This window comes from Amborella trichopoda, chromosome 3 (genome assembly GCF_054954075.1).
Source record: "Amborella trichopoda isolate Santa Cruz 75 chromosome 3, AtrichopodaSantaCruz75HAP2 v2.0, whole genome shotgun sequence".
NCBI lineage: Eukaryota > Viridiplantae > Streptophyta > Magnoliopsida > Amborellales > Amborellaceae > Amborella > Amborella trichopoda.
Window position 1 is genome coordinate 56,393,439 of NC_142338.1, and position 15,676 is coordinate 56,409,114.

General features: G+C 40.3%; 1 protein-coding gene across 4 annotated transcripts; it reads right to left on the reverse strand.

The window, feature by feature from the left end:
- Positions 1–40: 40 nt before the first annotated feature.
- On the reverse strand, positions 41–15,065 carry GR (glutathione reductase). Of its 4 annotated transcripts, none has more exons than XR_016051857.1 (11): positions 14,560–15,065; positions 8,847–9,072; positions 8,289–8,567; positions 8,023–8,210; positions 7,865–7,918; positions 7,612–7,760; positions 6,886–6,949; positions 6,571–6,741; positions 6,089–6,229; positions 724–787; positions 41–380 (listed from the first exon to the last, which is right to left on the reverse strand). XR_016051857.1 is itself a non-coding variant. In XM_011623300.3 (11 exons), the coding sequence occupies exons 2-10, from the start codon at positions 8,940–8,942 to the stop codon at positions 746–748; spliced, it is 1,173 nt and encodes a 390-aa protein (XP_011621602.2). In that variant the 5' UTR covers positions 8,943–9,072; positions 14,560–14,727; the 3' UTR covers positions 41–380; positions 724–745. The 4 variants fall into 4 exon arrangements, 1 of the variants encoding a protein (XP_011621602.2); XR_016051858.1 differs by having other exon boundaries at positions 8,023–8,199; positions 8,818–9,072; XR_016051859.1 differs by having other exon boundaries at positions 8,818–9,072.
- Between the last annotated feature and the right edge of the window lie 611 nt (positions 15,066–15,676).

Here is a 15,676-nt window from a genome sequence, read left to right on the forward strand (position 1 = left end):
ATATAACTGCAATGACTTCCATGGGAGCTAAAACATGATGGAATTGGGAAAATTGTTATATGATTATTATTGACCGTAATTATCTTTACTTCCCCAAAGATAACCCACTCACAAAACAGAATTGAATATTGCTTTAACTTAACCAAAAAAAGAAAAAATACAAGAACTCGTATTCTCACTTTTGGCATGGGTCTAATACTTGTTAAGAAATAAGACAATCTTTCAGCTTGAATCAGAAAACCACGGAATCATCTCAGAATACCAGGCCCGCACCAATTTAAAGGCTTCCTTGGTGAATTTCCATCCTTTGGACCTTTGGTGCTAAATTTCCTTTTGGTGCCTTTCCACAAGGAGTGAAACATTGATGGCCATAGTTGGATCTGAAATCACAAAACCAATTACACAAATTATTCTAAGCTTCAGAAGAAGCCACAAAAACTTCTTTTAACAAGGGAAGCAGTTAGCCATGGCCCTTGGTCCTGGGCGATGTGAGACACGGATTGAATGAGGGAAGTTGCGGGATTGAAATTTGTCCCACATAAAAACCAAGTTCATCTCTCTCTCTCTAAACCAAGTTCACCTCCCTGTGTGTGTGTGTGTAAGGTAAATCCTAAAGAGCATGCTCATGATAGGTCACTAAGCCACTCGAGGTAACCCCATATGTGTGTGGGCACAGTGGGTTCATATTAGATGTATATACGTGCATATTTACATCAAACTCACTTTCAGGTTTAAGGTTTGTTCATTAAGCTGCAGTTTTTGCTTTTGGCTCCTGCATCAACTCCCCCTGCAAAAGCATAAAATAAGAGACCAGAGATCTTGTATTCTAAAGTCACATTTCATAGAAAAAAGAACAAAAAATAAACCAGTTATAACAGAAAGACAAGTAGCAAAAAATATCAGATATTTTGCCACAAGATAAGGATGAGCATTAGTGGAAATTGATGCAGAGAGAGGAAGCACCAAGGAAGATAACCTAGTCACCATTTTGTTTGAAGGGGAGACTAAAACAGAGTAAAAAAGACTAAGCTTCCTCACTCCCTTCGATCAAAGAATGGCAGGAAAACAAGGGCTAATGCTCATTATTCAGATTTAGTAGTAAGATATACAATGTTGACAATATGGGACTGCATAAAGGTTCTGGCCAAGGGTCAACTTAAAACTGGGCACAAATTTGTCTCCTTTATTAATTAGCCCAACAAAATATTCTATCCAGTTTAAAGAGAAGCCAATTTAAGAAAAAAAGAAAAGAAAAGGTGCGATATCAAAAGCACACCTAAGTTATTCTCATCATTCAAAATGGTCCAATAAATATACAGAAGTTATATTTTAATGACATTTGCTTCCTCTCCCCCACCACCCCACTCTTGGACAAGTCCGACAGGTCTGGGGTCAAAGACCTTGCCAATGGGTGGCTCTTGAAGCCAATGGTGCCATTGGCATATAGGTTGTTTGGGACCCATGCCCTTGTGACCTCCCACATTACCTCTTTTACTGTGACCATCACCCTCCCTAGAATTTTCGACAGGCTTCCGTGAAAATCCACAACAGTCTATGGACCCCAACTCCGACTCTTCCAGAGGTTTTCTCTAGGATGAGCTTGACAAGGTTGCCCCCTATCCCCCTTCCCATTGGTGCATAGGCGTTTAATGTCACAAGGTGGTCATTCGAAAGAAACTCGAGCTCAAGAATCACCTAATCCATGCTCAATTTTTCATATTTCATCTCCAGACATGAACTTATCGACATTCCCCTCCTAGGAGCAGTCTTAACCTGATCCAACCACTCATCCTCTCCCCCCTTCTCCAAATTGGACCGATACCTGAGCAACCATGATTGGGACACTTCCTTGGCACCCTTTCCTTTGCCCTCCCAAACCTGCCTCAGACCACAAGCCCATTTTCTTCAACACACAGCTGGCTTGGGGAGGGCCTAGACCCTTTCGTTTCGAATTGGCTTGGCTCAAGGAGCCTAGCCTGCCTTCTCTGATTTCCTCATGGTGGTCCTCAGTTTCCAATCGACTGCACAGGTGGGCTGCCTATCGCTTCCGAATGAAACTCCAACTTCCTAGGGGCCTCCTAGTAGGCAGCTTCCTGGGAACTTCCACAGCCTTAAAGAATCCCCCTCCTTCTGGCTATCAACTTTTGGGACTAGAACGAAGAGTCCCGCCCCCTCAATCCCAACGAAATCAAACTCAGGACTCAACTCAAGATGGACTATCATAATACCCTAAAAAAGCAAGAGATATATTGAGCACAACATTCGAGGGTTAAATGGCTTAAATGTGATCTCAATACGGCCTTTTCTCACAAAACTGCCAATTGTAGAAGAGAGAACACCATAAAGCCAATTGTAGAAGAGAGAACACCATAACCCAGTTAGTAGTTGAGGCTGTCATCCTCGACCAAGCCCCTCAGATGGAGAAAGCCATTATTGACTTCTTTACGTAGATCTCCAACTCACCTATCAAACCTACCCCCAAGATGGCCAACCTCTCTTTCCAGACCAAGCCCTATGGCTGGAGCGCTCATTCCCCAAAAACGAGATCCTCAAAGCTGTCTCTGACCTGGGCGCCCCAGGCCCCGACAGCTTCCCATAGCTCTCTTCAAAAACTTCTGGGAACCCCTCCGACCCAACGTACTTGCCTTCTTTGCGGAGTTCCATGAGTGAGGGATCATCAATAAAGGTATGAACGCCACTGTCATCGCCCTTATCCCTGGAGTGGAAGGGGCTGAAGAACTCAAGGACTTTAGACCTGTAAGTCTAATTAACAGTTCTTACAAGACACTGGGTACGGCCCTGGCTCTTAGACTCAAGGACATGCTAGGATGGGTGATATACCCCCATCATGGGGCTTTCGTGAAAGACCACTAAATTTTAGATGGAGCCCTCGTTGCGCACGAATGTATACACTCAAGAATCAAATCCACGATTCCAGGAAACCTAATAAAATTGGACTAGGAAAAAGCCTACGACCATGTTGTTTTTGCGGTGCTGGACAAAACCCTGCACCGCATGGGCTTTGGAAATCGTTCACGCAAATGAATTAGAAGTTGCATCTCGAACGCCTTCTTTGCCATAATCATCAATGGAACCCCCAAGGGCTTCTTCCCTTCCTCTAGGGGCCTCCGACAAGGGGATCCCCTGTCCCCATTCTTTTTTGCCATCGTGGCCGAAGTCTTCAGCAGGTCAATGGCCGTGAACAGCCTATTGGCGGGATTCAATACCACCAATGAAGGCCCCGTCATCTCTCACCTTCAATACGCTAATGATACCCTACTCTTTTGTGGGGCCTCTGAGCAGTAGGTTGTCCTCAAGTGCTTTGAACTGGCCATGGGTTTTAGGTCAACATGGCCAAATCGAAAATGATTGGCATGGGCATGGAGCCACAGGCCACCCAGGACCTTGCGATGGGTTGGACTGTGCAGTGAACACCCTCCTTTCCACCTACCTGGGCCTTCCCCTCTGCCATGGCAAGCCTAAACAAAGAGAACAGGAGCACATCATTGATAAATATGACCACAAGTTGGCCACCTGGAAAGGGAGATTCTTGTCCCCAATAGGTAGAGTAACCCTCATTAAAGGCCACTCTTTCCAATGTCCCCATTTTCCAAATGTCCCTCTTCCACATACCTGCCGCTGATGCCTCACGCCTGGAACAACTCATGCGCAACTTTCAGTGGGCTGGAGACGGTGAATCCAGGAAGCATCACCTTACCTCCTGGACCACAGTTCGCAAGCCGAAATCTCAAGGCGGCCTAGGTATTCGCTCCCTCGAACTTAACAACTTGGCCTTATTGGGCAAATGTTGGTGGCATCAGGCCACCCAGGAGAGCTATCTGTGGCAAGTTGTATTGTGCCACAAAAATCGCCTACACCATCCTCCCTGGTTTCCCCTCAAAACCGCCTGCAATTCATGCTCAGGTGCCTGGAGATCATTTTTGCATTGCCTACACTCCTTCAAGCTACTATTTGCATCCATGCAAGGGTGGGCAACATAATTAACTTTTGATCTGACCTTTGGACAGGCCACACTCCCCTGAGAGATCTTTTTCCCAACCTCTTCCGCTTGGCCAGAACAACAATGTCTCAATTGCGGATTCATTACAAATGGTAGGCACTACTCACTTCGGAAATCCAAACTTTAGAAGACACCTCCATGACGCGGAAGTTCGAAGCCTTCCTTCAGGCCTCAGCCCTTCTCCACTCCGTTTATATCTCTCCCCAGGGCCAGGTCAAAGAAATTTCGTCCCTTAGTGCAGACGGTTCACTCTCAGTTTCCTCCTTTAACCGCAAACTCCATTCCATCCCAACCTCCACCTCATCCTCTTCCCTTGTCGCCAAAGCTTGGCTATCCTTCACCCCTCCCAAAATCCAGGTCTATAATTGGATTCCCTCTCGAGAGGGTCTTAACGGTAGACCAATTGCAAAGAAGACTCTTCTAATATTTCGAGGACCTCCTATGGAGACCACCAGAAAGCGGAGGTTTCAAGCTTGATTTGGATGGTTGCTCCCTTGGCAACCTAGGACCCTCTGGTATATGGGGGCTCCTACGTGCTAGTGATGGGAGTATTCTGATGTCCTTATCTCGCGCTATTGGTATCGCAGAACCCACCCTTGCAGAGGCCCTTGCCCTCTTGGAGGGCCTTCGCAAGTGTGACCCCTCTCGGAGTCATAACTTGATAGTGGAAGGAGATGCCAAGAATATAATCACCTGGGCTTCCAATCGTTCAGCTTGGCCATGGCGTCTTGATGACATTTTTTAATAAATTTTGTATATCACCAAAGATTTCAGCATCGCTTGGCAACACGTGTATAGAGAAGCCAACTGAGATGCTGATATGTTGGCTAAGGAGGGGGCATCCAGTCCCCATCTTGGGGATCTAAAGCCTTTTTCTCTTGGCCTCTCTGTGTTGCTTTCTTCCTTTTTTGTACACAGTTTGGACCCTGATTGCGCCTGTATAGTGTGACCCTTAGGGTTCGCCACACCTCTTGTAATTTTGGTCTTAATGAAATACAGTGAACGTTTCTTAAAAAAAATGAAGAGGCTGGTCACTCCCAATTGCTGTGCAATGAGCACGGCCGACGAGGAAACAAATCCATGCCTCTTCACTCACTGCAGCTTAGCCAGCAAACTTTGGAAGGACTAACTTTTACTGTTCAACTAGTCTTGGGTCACCCCTAGGTCAGTACCCCACATGTTTGAATACGCGAAGTTCCTCCCATGGCCAAATCAGGCATTCTACTATGGAAGGCCTCAATAGCGGCTATCTTATGGGCCATTTGGTTCGAGCGCAACAACCGCATTTTTCAAGGGCGTTACTCTCCACTCCATGTCTTGAGGGACAACATCAAATCCATGGTTATCTTTTGGGCCTCGAACCATAGCTGCTTCAAGCACCTCTCAGCCTTGGACTTCCATCAATCACTCCTCTATCTCAGGCCTAAAGCCATCCCTCAGTTGCCTCTTTGGCGACCTCCGGAATTGGGCAAAACTAAAGTTACATTCGACAGTTGCTCACTTGGTAACCCAAGACCGGCCGGTACTGGGGGCATCTTCAAAAACCACCATGGCCTCTCCCCCTTTTCCTTCGCCAGACCTATCGGCCGAGCTGATTCCACTATGGCGGAAGCTCTCGCCCTATTGGAAGGCCTCAAACACTTCAACCCTCACTGGAGCACTGAATTGGTCGTCAAAGGCGACTCTAGTAATGTCGTCCTCTGGGCCTCAGGGGAGGCACACCCACCTGGAGACCCGCTCACGTGTCTGATGAGATTTTTTTGACATTTGCAGGCATATTCCCATTTCATGGACACGTACCTGGCGGGAGGTAATTCACGTGATATACACTCTCGCTAGAGAAGGAGCAGCTACGGCAATAGTTTAGAGATCTTAGGTTTGTGGTTTTGGAGTTTTTAGCCTTTTACCTTTGCCCTTTTTTGGATGGACAGAATTTTTTGACCCACACCAGCCTCTCGGTGGGTTTAGTATAAAGCTCCCGAGTTGTGGGTAGCCTATTCTTTTGACAACTTGTACATCTTTACTCTTTACAATGGTCAACACTATAAAAAAAAAAAAAAAACATACCTCATATGGAGTTGTATCTCTCCGGATCTTTCGGGTAGGGGTCCTCATTGTAACCAATTCTTCTGCAGCTGTGGGGTGAATACCCACTGTTGCATCAAAATCTGCCTTGTTTAACCCCGCTTTCACCGCAATTGCAATTCCCTGAATCAGTTCAATGTAAAATAAGTTTGACAATCACTTAAGCTGCAGAATCCATGACAGTAGACCACTTGTCCAAGAGGAGTCATAACTCTCTCTCATCAGAAAAAAATTATTGTAACAAAATAAAAGCAAAATGTTAAAACCATAAAAAAAAAAAAAATTTGAGAAAGCATGGCAAAATAAAGAATTTAAAGAAGAACCTTTTGAGAAAAGCATGACAAAATAAAGAATTTAAATAAGTAAATTTATTTTGGAGAAAAGCATGACAAGATAAAGAATTTAAAGAAGTAACTTTAGTTTTGAGAAAAGCATGACAAAATAAAAAATTTAAAGAACTAAACCTGCATGATCTCTGGTGAGTCTTCTCCACACATGTGCACCCCAAGGACTTTGTTCGTGTTGGCACAAACAATGAGTTTCATGAAGACCCGATCAGGGAGTCCTGAGAGAGTCGCCTTCAAAGGCCTGAAGTTGGCGGTGAAGACATCAACATCTCCATACTCTTTAATTGCCTATACAAAAACAGGAAAGCATTTTGAGTAACATGTGAACAAAAAGGCAATCAATAAGCTGTTGGAGAAATTTCTTCTTTTCCTTCGACAACTATATAAATTTTTATATTATGGTGACAAGAAAAGTTTAATAGCTCTTTTCACCTGTTCTTCTGTGAGGCCAACTGTTCCAATTGGAGGTTGAGAGAACACGGCAGAAGGAACTGCTCTGTTTAAAGGTAAAATTTCACAGTTTATTAAATAATTCAAGAACAAAGCTACAATATTAATAAGCCCATTTTATCTATCTATGTATCGATCTATCAATTCATCCATCTGTCGTCCAAGACAGTTCAAAGACAGAGTTGGAAAGAGACAGCTCGACCAAAAGGGAATGCTAGAAGAGCCTAATGAAAGACACCCACATCTAGAAGGCATTCTACCAAAGTAGCTCTGGCAGAAGCAATAGCTCTTGCAGAATGTGTTCTACTTGGACGGTGAAAACTAGCCTCTCCAACTGAGGTATTTCTCATCATGAAGCACAAGCATGTTCTCTAAATAGTTCTGTGAACCTCAAATATCACTTAAAAGACTTCTATATTTCAATGAAGCGTACACCAGCGCTAATACCACGAAAACAATAAAGAGTCCTTTTGATGGAATGCAATTAACTAAAGAAACACAAGATGATGCAGAAAATCACAAAACATTTAATGTTCGAATACCCTAACTACCCCAGCGCTTAAACTAGTTCAGCACTATAAAAACAGCAACATAACAATCAGAACCAAAACAACTGATACTGGTTTCATGCACTCATGAAAAAGAGCCTTGGACTATTACTTACAATAATGGATAGGTTGAATATTAAACTGCACACAAAAAACATACCTGTAATCTGGTTTTGTAGGTTCATTGCCAAAAACAGTTTTTGCAAATGCGCATCCTTCCATCAAAGCAACTGGAGTCAAGTTCAGTCGATCGGTGACATCACCAACAGCCCAAATGGACTCAACAGAAGTTCTGGAGTATTCATCAACCTAAAAATGATTGATAGCAATCAAACCCATACAATTGAGACTGGATAATTGAGAAAATTCAATTATAGTGGATAAAATCACGTGCAACAGTCTCTAGGAGTTACCTCGATTGACCCATTTCTCCCCATTTTCACTTCAACTGTCTCCAAACCTATATTCTGCACATTAATGGGAAGTTCAGACCTAATGCCATGAACAGTTGCCCAAAATCTGCAACCGCAATAAAAACACAAGAACAGAGACAATTGCAAGAAACACAAACCATTGTGTTAGGTTTTCTTCCAGTGGCAAACATGACATGAGAAAAACCATCCATGGTTCCTTTGTTGGTTTTCAATGACAGTGAACCATCTGATAACTTTTGTATGGCTTGTGGGGTTTCCTCAGTGTGGAACTCAATTCCCCTTAGAGAAATCTGTTCTGCCACAAAGTCTCTGATCTACAAAAAACCTAGAAGTGGATCACTCAACGTGGCACTCAAACGTAGAAAATAATAATAATAATAATAACAACAAAAGACATCTATACCTCTTCATCAAAGCCTCTTAAAACTTTCTTCTGACGAATAAATACATGGACCTCACTTGTTAACCCATTGAAAATGCCTGCAAACTCCAGAGCTATGTACCCTCCCCCTACTATAGCGATTTTATTGGGTTTTGAGGGCAAATCTAGCGCAGCATCTGAGTCTATTGCATACTCCTTGCCAGGAATATCAGGAATAAAGGGCCTCCCACCAACAGAAATGAGTATATGCCTTGCAGAGTATAATTTCCCATCTACATCAACAGTATGGGGATCTACAATCTGTAAATAGAACCATTAAGATCCACAAAAAAAAAACCCATGAAAATAGGATGATATAACCTTTTTTGGCTACAAATAGTTATAATATGGTACAAATGAATTGATAGTGTAGCAGTAAATGACTCCTTAAATTCTTAAATGGGGCGAGAATTACATAGAATTATTAAAATCCACACAATGAATAAAAATCCCATGATAGTAGCCAATAGAGAGATTCTTTTTTATATAATTCCCTAGAAAAATTTATAACCTGATCTCAGAAGCGAGAAGGCACCCAACCTTTCCACGGCCTTCAATTAGGGTTACACCAGCATTGTTCAGAACATTTTTGTAAATCCCAGTAAGGCGTTGAAGCTCAGCATTCTTGTTGGCCATCAGGATGCTCCACTCATGCTTTGGATCAGCAGGGTAGGACCATCCAAACCCATGACTCTCTTCAAAATCATGAGAATATTTGGAGGAATAAACAAGTAACTTCTTTGGCACACAACCGCGAAGTACACACCTGCATAAGGAAACCAATAAAGAGCAATTATTGTGTTTGCCTCTAATAATGTCACATGCCCATTGCCCATAGAACTGAAGGCACCTACTGTCTTAATACAATGAGCCACATGATAGTGTAGGCTATACAAACAACTTATGAAGCACCTACAAATATAGAAACCATCATAAATAGATGTAAAAACATTCCAAGTTAAAACTAATTATTCTAGGACGTGCTATCAATTGTAAGAAAATTTGGCGTTGAACTCTAGACTGTAGAATTTCAGGCAATCAAATTGCTTACCAGTTGTAAAACATAACACTTCGAAACCATGTAACAGTTGGATTTGGGAACAATTTATGAAGAGCTATATAAATTTTGTTTCAAAAATTAACTGTCTTATTGCTGCATAAAATTTACACATGTTCAAGAAAATAGGTGGAGAAAAGCAACAAGATAGTCTTTGGGGCTTCATCTACAAAACTGTCCTATGGGATTTGAGATATGTTAGGGAGAGAAGTGATTGTAGACTACTGAGGCCCTGTCAACCCTTATTTCATAAGTGTGTCAGCATTGTTGTTTGCCTTATAACTTAACTGATACTTAGACAGATTAACCAAACAAAATGGTAGTTGGAAACTTTTAACAGCAACCTTCTCAGTACAATGCCAATCCCCATCCAAAATCTATGTTTGGTGCTCTGGGAGGGGAAGCATGCAGGGATTTGCAATTAATTATTCATATATGTGCATGTGTGACAAATAGAAATGTATAGCATGTGTAAGTAATTGGAGGCATTCATTCACACACACACATGAGCATGCACATACACAGCAATAGAAGAGAGAGAGAGAGAGAGAGAGAGAGACCAGTCTGCTAAATGACACAACAAATGAGGAACTATAAACATTTATCAGCATCACATTGACACTATCTATATCAGAGGCAAGCTAAAGCATAAGGGAAATTAAGAGAACTAAACATGCTTACACAATAAAAAGATCTCCAAAATTGTAAATACCAAAAAGAAATGGTGATGAATTCCCCTATGAATATTTTTAACGCCATTGTATGCTCCCAATGGAAAGATATTTAACTTTTCAAATTAGTAAGATGCAGGTTCAAGGCCTATCTCCATTCTGTTTCTTCTTTCACCTAATTGAGTGAACAACTTCTACAGCAGTTTATGGCTCATTCGAACTATATAGGAAGCGCAGACGATAATTGTACTTTATAATGAAATAGTGATATCTCAAAACTCTTACACTTTACTGACACAATAAAAAGAAAATAGCTGCAACACAAAAATCATCTACATTCAATTATTATAGTTTATATATTCTCTACCATGAAGCATGTATTGGCACAAAAATTTTCAGCACTTTTAAGTTCACAATACTTTTTGAAAATTCTCTGTAGATTTGAGCAAAAATATCCAATTACTGTCACATCAATACAAAATAAACATTTTATCCATTTATGAAGGCATACGACTAATCCAAATGAAAAGGAAGAAGCCTACTAAAATTCCTTGCCAGCAGTATTCTTGTATGGCAAGAAGATAATTTTTGTTATGGAATGAGAAAAGAAATACACAACCAAAATGGAAATGAAACAAACAAAAACGACAACACAAAGAGTCATTATCATCATCACCATTCGAACCTTATCCCAACTATTTTGGGATCGGCTACACTAATCATGTTCCGCCATTCTAATCTATCAAGGGCCATACCACACACACAGAGAGAGAGAAAGAGAGAGAGAGAGAAGAAAGGGAGGCAATTGTGAAACTTCCATTACACCAACACTGCCTGTGGAATCAAAAGAGATGGTAGAGAAGGGAAGCTAAGAAAATATTGGCATTGTGCTACTCCTATTCTCATGAGAAGAATCCCATGAGAAAATGTTACATGTGTCCTATTATACTAATTACTTCTCAATGCAATATTATAGCTAATGAACAATGTTCTAAAATGGTTTTTGGTTCAATAATTATATAGTTTGGAGGATGAGCGTCAGCCTATTTTCTAGGAGGGTCATTTTGCTCATAATCCCCTTGAAATCATAAAGTTAGACTCCCATCATTTCCATATAAGAGGGGGTTTACAGAGAAGGTTTTAACATGGTGAAAAATATAGAGCTCCCTGTTAGCCTGTTTCTCTCTCCAAGAGTCAAAGTTATTGGAAGATCTGGGCTTCCGCAATCACTGGCCTCACAGCATCCCCTCTCAAATTTACGACTTTGAACCCCTCTACAATCACTAGCCTTAGGGGAATTGAACACCTCGTTAACCCACGTTTTTTCCCTTGTCTAAATTCCAATTTTCTTTTTCCAAAAACTTTGCCTCTCTCATAGAGACAATGCCGCTTTCCAAGTGAAAGCAAAAGATCGAAGGGAAGGATGAGCATCGAAGTAGTAGATCCAAGAGGGGATGTAACGAGAATAGTTATTGACGAAACCCAAATTTTCCAAGAACCTTTAGACTCTGAGCGAAAGAAGCAAGCTAGCAAAAAGCTTTGTATATTTCACCATGTTAAAACCTTCTCCCTAAAACCCTTTTATATGGAAAGGATGGAAGTCAAACATTTTTATTTTCAGTGGTTTCAAAGAAACCGCCCTCCCAAAACAAAGACTTATACCTCCCAACCATTGAGCCGTTGAACCAACAATCATTATCTATGATATTACATTGATTTTAATTTCATAAGCATTTAAATTTCTCATGGGATTCTTCCCATAAGAATAGGAGTAGCAACATGAGGTCCCATTGCCACACGTGCCAACATCGCCCACTTGGCCATGAGGGTCGAACATTACAATTTGCCCAAAAAGGTTTACTCACACTTTTGAGCATAACCTTAATGACAATATCTTGTCTAGATGTTTTTCTCACTCTCTCACAGATATGCGTCTCATGACAAATGTCCATAATTTCATCATTAGGATTTTCATGCAAATGCAAATTTTGCCACTCATGACAATCAACTAACTTAACATTTTTAAGTTCCATTAAGCTAATGTGCTTGAAAAATAAAGTTAACCTTTTCTCAAAAACCAAATGTCTTTGGAAAATAATTCCCCACTTACACCCTTTGTCAATGGTTCTGCAATCATATTGGATGAGGGCAAATAACTTACAATTATAGTAACCTCGTTCGTCACAACTATATCTTGCGTTTAGGAGTATTGCGCCACTATGTACCTACCCTTGGAGCTATTTTCCCCACTTTGTATTAATATAATTACGGCTTGATTGTCATAGAACATTTAGATTAGCTCGCCGATTAATTGCAACTTTAATCAAGTACTTTACCTAGACAACCTAAGTACGTGCAATGTATTTTGCTTCCTATGTGTATCAAGCAACACACCCTTGTTTCTTAGGCTACAACTACTCCTCCAAAGACAAAAACATGCCGTGAGGTGGACTTGCTACATCCTTATCTCTAGCAGAATTACCATCTGATTATCCTAGAACATCAAGGTAATATGCTTGAAAACACAACTTAAAATGTTTAGTTCCCTACTTCCCTTAATTTACCTTAAAATTCTTTTTATTTGCTTTCTAATGGGTTTTGTCGGCAAATCTTTGATACCTACTCATAAGGTATACAGCATAGCTCAAATCTGGCTATGTACATTTTACAGCATACACCAAGCTACAAACATCTTTTGCATAGGGAACATTAGGCACTTCTTTTCCTTTTTAATGGGCTATCCTTCTTAGATAATTTTACTCCCTTGACAACAAGAGTGGCCAATGATTTACAATTTTTCATTTTGAATCTCAAGAATAGCTTAAAGTTATCTTTCACAACTCAAACAGCTCATTTTCGACTTTCTATCTCTAGTCATCTTTATCCTAGGATATATTATGTATTACCCACGTCTTTCATATCAAATTGAAAAGAAAACTATGCCTAAGTCGTATCAATCATTTCCAAGTCATTTCCAATCAATCTACATATAAGGAGAGTATGGTAAATTTACTCCCACTCTTCAAGACATATACACAATGATCTAGTCTATTCACTTTAAAAGCATTTTTGACAGTTTTAGTAAAGACAATAGGATTAAAAGACATGTTATCGTGCCTTATATACTACAACAAAATAGTGCAACTAAGAGGTATAATAGGGGAAAGGTTTATATGCTTCCCCTACAGCATAGAAGTTCTATCCTCCCCTTACCATCCAGCCGTCCAATTTTGATCAAGAGAGCCACTCACCAATTGATCTTAGATCCGACGTCTCAAAGTATTTTACTTTTTATTTTTTTTATACAAATTGCATGAATATGAAATTTGGTACGTGCAATCTTCTCATTGGGGGGCACCTATAAAAAATATTAAAAATAACTTTTTGATAAAATATAGTGACCAAAATACCCCTTGAAAATTTCAGGGGTATTTTGGTCATTTTATTTTATTGAAACTATCTTTTTTATATTTTTTGCTAGTGCGAGTTTAATAGAAGAATGGACATCCAAAATTTGGTGTCAAAACAGTTTATAAAAAAAAACTAAAAATAAAATAGTGTAGAAACATGATATTCTGATTGGGGCAATCTTAGCCCTCCATTCAGAATTGACGGTTGGATAAGGGAGAGGATAGAACTTCTATGCTGTAGGGGAAGCATAAATAGCTTGCCCATATTATAGTACCCTCCTAAAGATGACTAGGGCCATGATTGCATATGCTAGTCTACCCAAAGTTTTTTGGGTCAAGCATTGAGCACGGCTATGCATATCCTCAACAGAGTTGCAACCAAAGTCATAGTAGACCCTTAAGACAAGTAAGAGACCTGATTTGAACAACTTATAAAAATGAAGACCAACAGCTCATGTTTCGATCCGGGATCAATGCAAAGATAAAGCAAATTTATCGGATACTCCAATGGTTCAAAAGGCTACAGGTTTTACGATAAGGGTAAGGGTAAACTAGACATGTTGAGCTCCTAGAAGACGTTAGCGTAAAATATCCACCTATAGAGGATAATGAAAATCCTTTTCAGATTATATCTTCATACTTTACATTGGATTAGTGATATCTCGATAAATTAAACATCTGATGATATCTTCCACTTTATTGACATAATAAAAGGAAAACAGCTGGACCACAAAAATCATCTACATTCAATTATTATATTTTAATATTCTCTACCATGAATAATGGGTTGGCACAAAATTTCTCAACACTTAAATTGGAAGCAATATTTTTTAAAAATTCTCGGTTTGTTTGAGCAAAAAAATATCTGATTTCTGCCACATCAATATAAAACAAAACATTTTCTCCATTCTGAACGTAAACAAGATGAAAAGGAAGAAATCTACAAAAATTTCTCCCTTAAAATATTGCAAAAAGAATAATCGTTAGTATGGAAATACCCATCAAAAATAAAAGAAATGCAGAGCAGAAATGGAAATGAAAACAAATAAAAGAGAAAACAGAGAGAAGATAGAGAGAGATGGAGAGAAATAAAAGGCAGGAATTATAAAACTTACGTTCCACCAACCCCTCCTGTGGATTCAGAAGAGATGGTAGAGAAAGGAAGCTCACAAACAGCGACCGATGCACCATAATTAGCAGCTGCAAAGCGTGAAGCTCTTACTCCTCCGCTGCCTGCTCCTATGGTGAAGAGATCAAAATCAAAATGAGCGCCGTTATCAACCTCAGCTCTAGTTCTCAGGCGCCTGTAACCGAGGTAAGAAACCCTAGGCCTAGGGCAATGGAAAACAGGGTTTCTGAGAGGGAAATGGAAAGAAGAAGAGGAGATAGTCTGAGAAGAGAAAGTTATGGGAATTCTGGACCGTAGGTTGAAGGTGGCCTTTGCAGCCCCCATTGAAATAGCCATTTTTGTGCCCTAATTCTTAGAATTCTAGGGTCTTTGGGGTTTTTGGCGCAGAGCTCTAATGGCTAACCAGAGAGAGAGGCAGCGATAGTGGAGTGTGGAACGAGAATCGCGAAAAATAATGGATATAGTAATTACTAAAATACCCCTAATCCCTTAGGGGCGGCAAAGAATCTCGAGAGAGGTTGTCGCGAAAGGGCGTGCGTTCCCAAATTACGGAGATGACCTTGTTCCCCAACGGAGATAGATTGATAGCTTCATTTCTCTATTATTTCGCTTTTGAATGTTAAAAATAGCTTCATTTCTATATTCACAATAGTTTTTTTTTTTTGGGTAAGTAAGTGCGGGAGAAGGCCCCCCATCTGTTTTTCTATTATAGTTTTTTTTTTTTTGAGTAAATAAGTGGGGGAGAAGGCCCTCAATCCGTTTTTCATTAATAAAAGAGCAGAGAAAAATAATTAACATACAATCTTATAGTAAGGCAATTACACCAGATCATGTAATAAACTAAAAGAAATAAAATCTGATAGTCTATGGCACTACACAGTAGCACCGAGGCCAGTAGATGCCCTCTTAACGAGGGCACCAGCAACTATGTTTGACTCTCAAAAAACATGTGTAATAGATCATCGATGAGAAAAAAGCCTGGTGCAACAATTATCTGCAATCATCTTTAGCCGTCATGGAGCACTGTATCGATTCTGAATGACATTCACAAATAAGATCGAATCACTTTCTGTCTGTATTGGAAAGCTATTCTTTTTATGAAC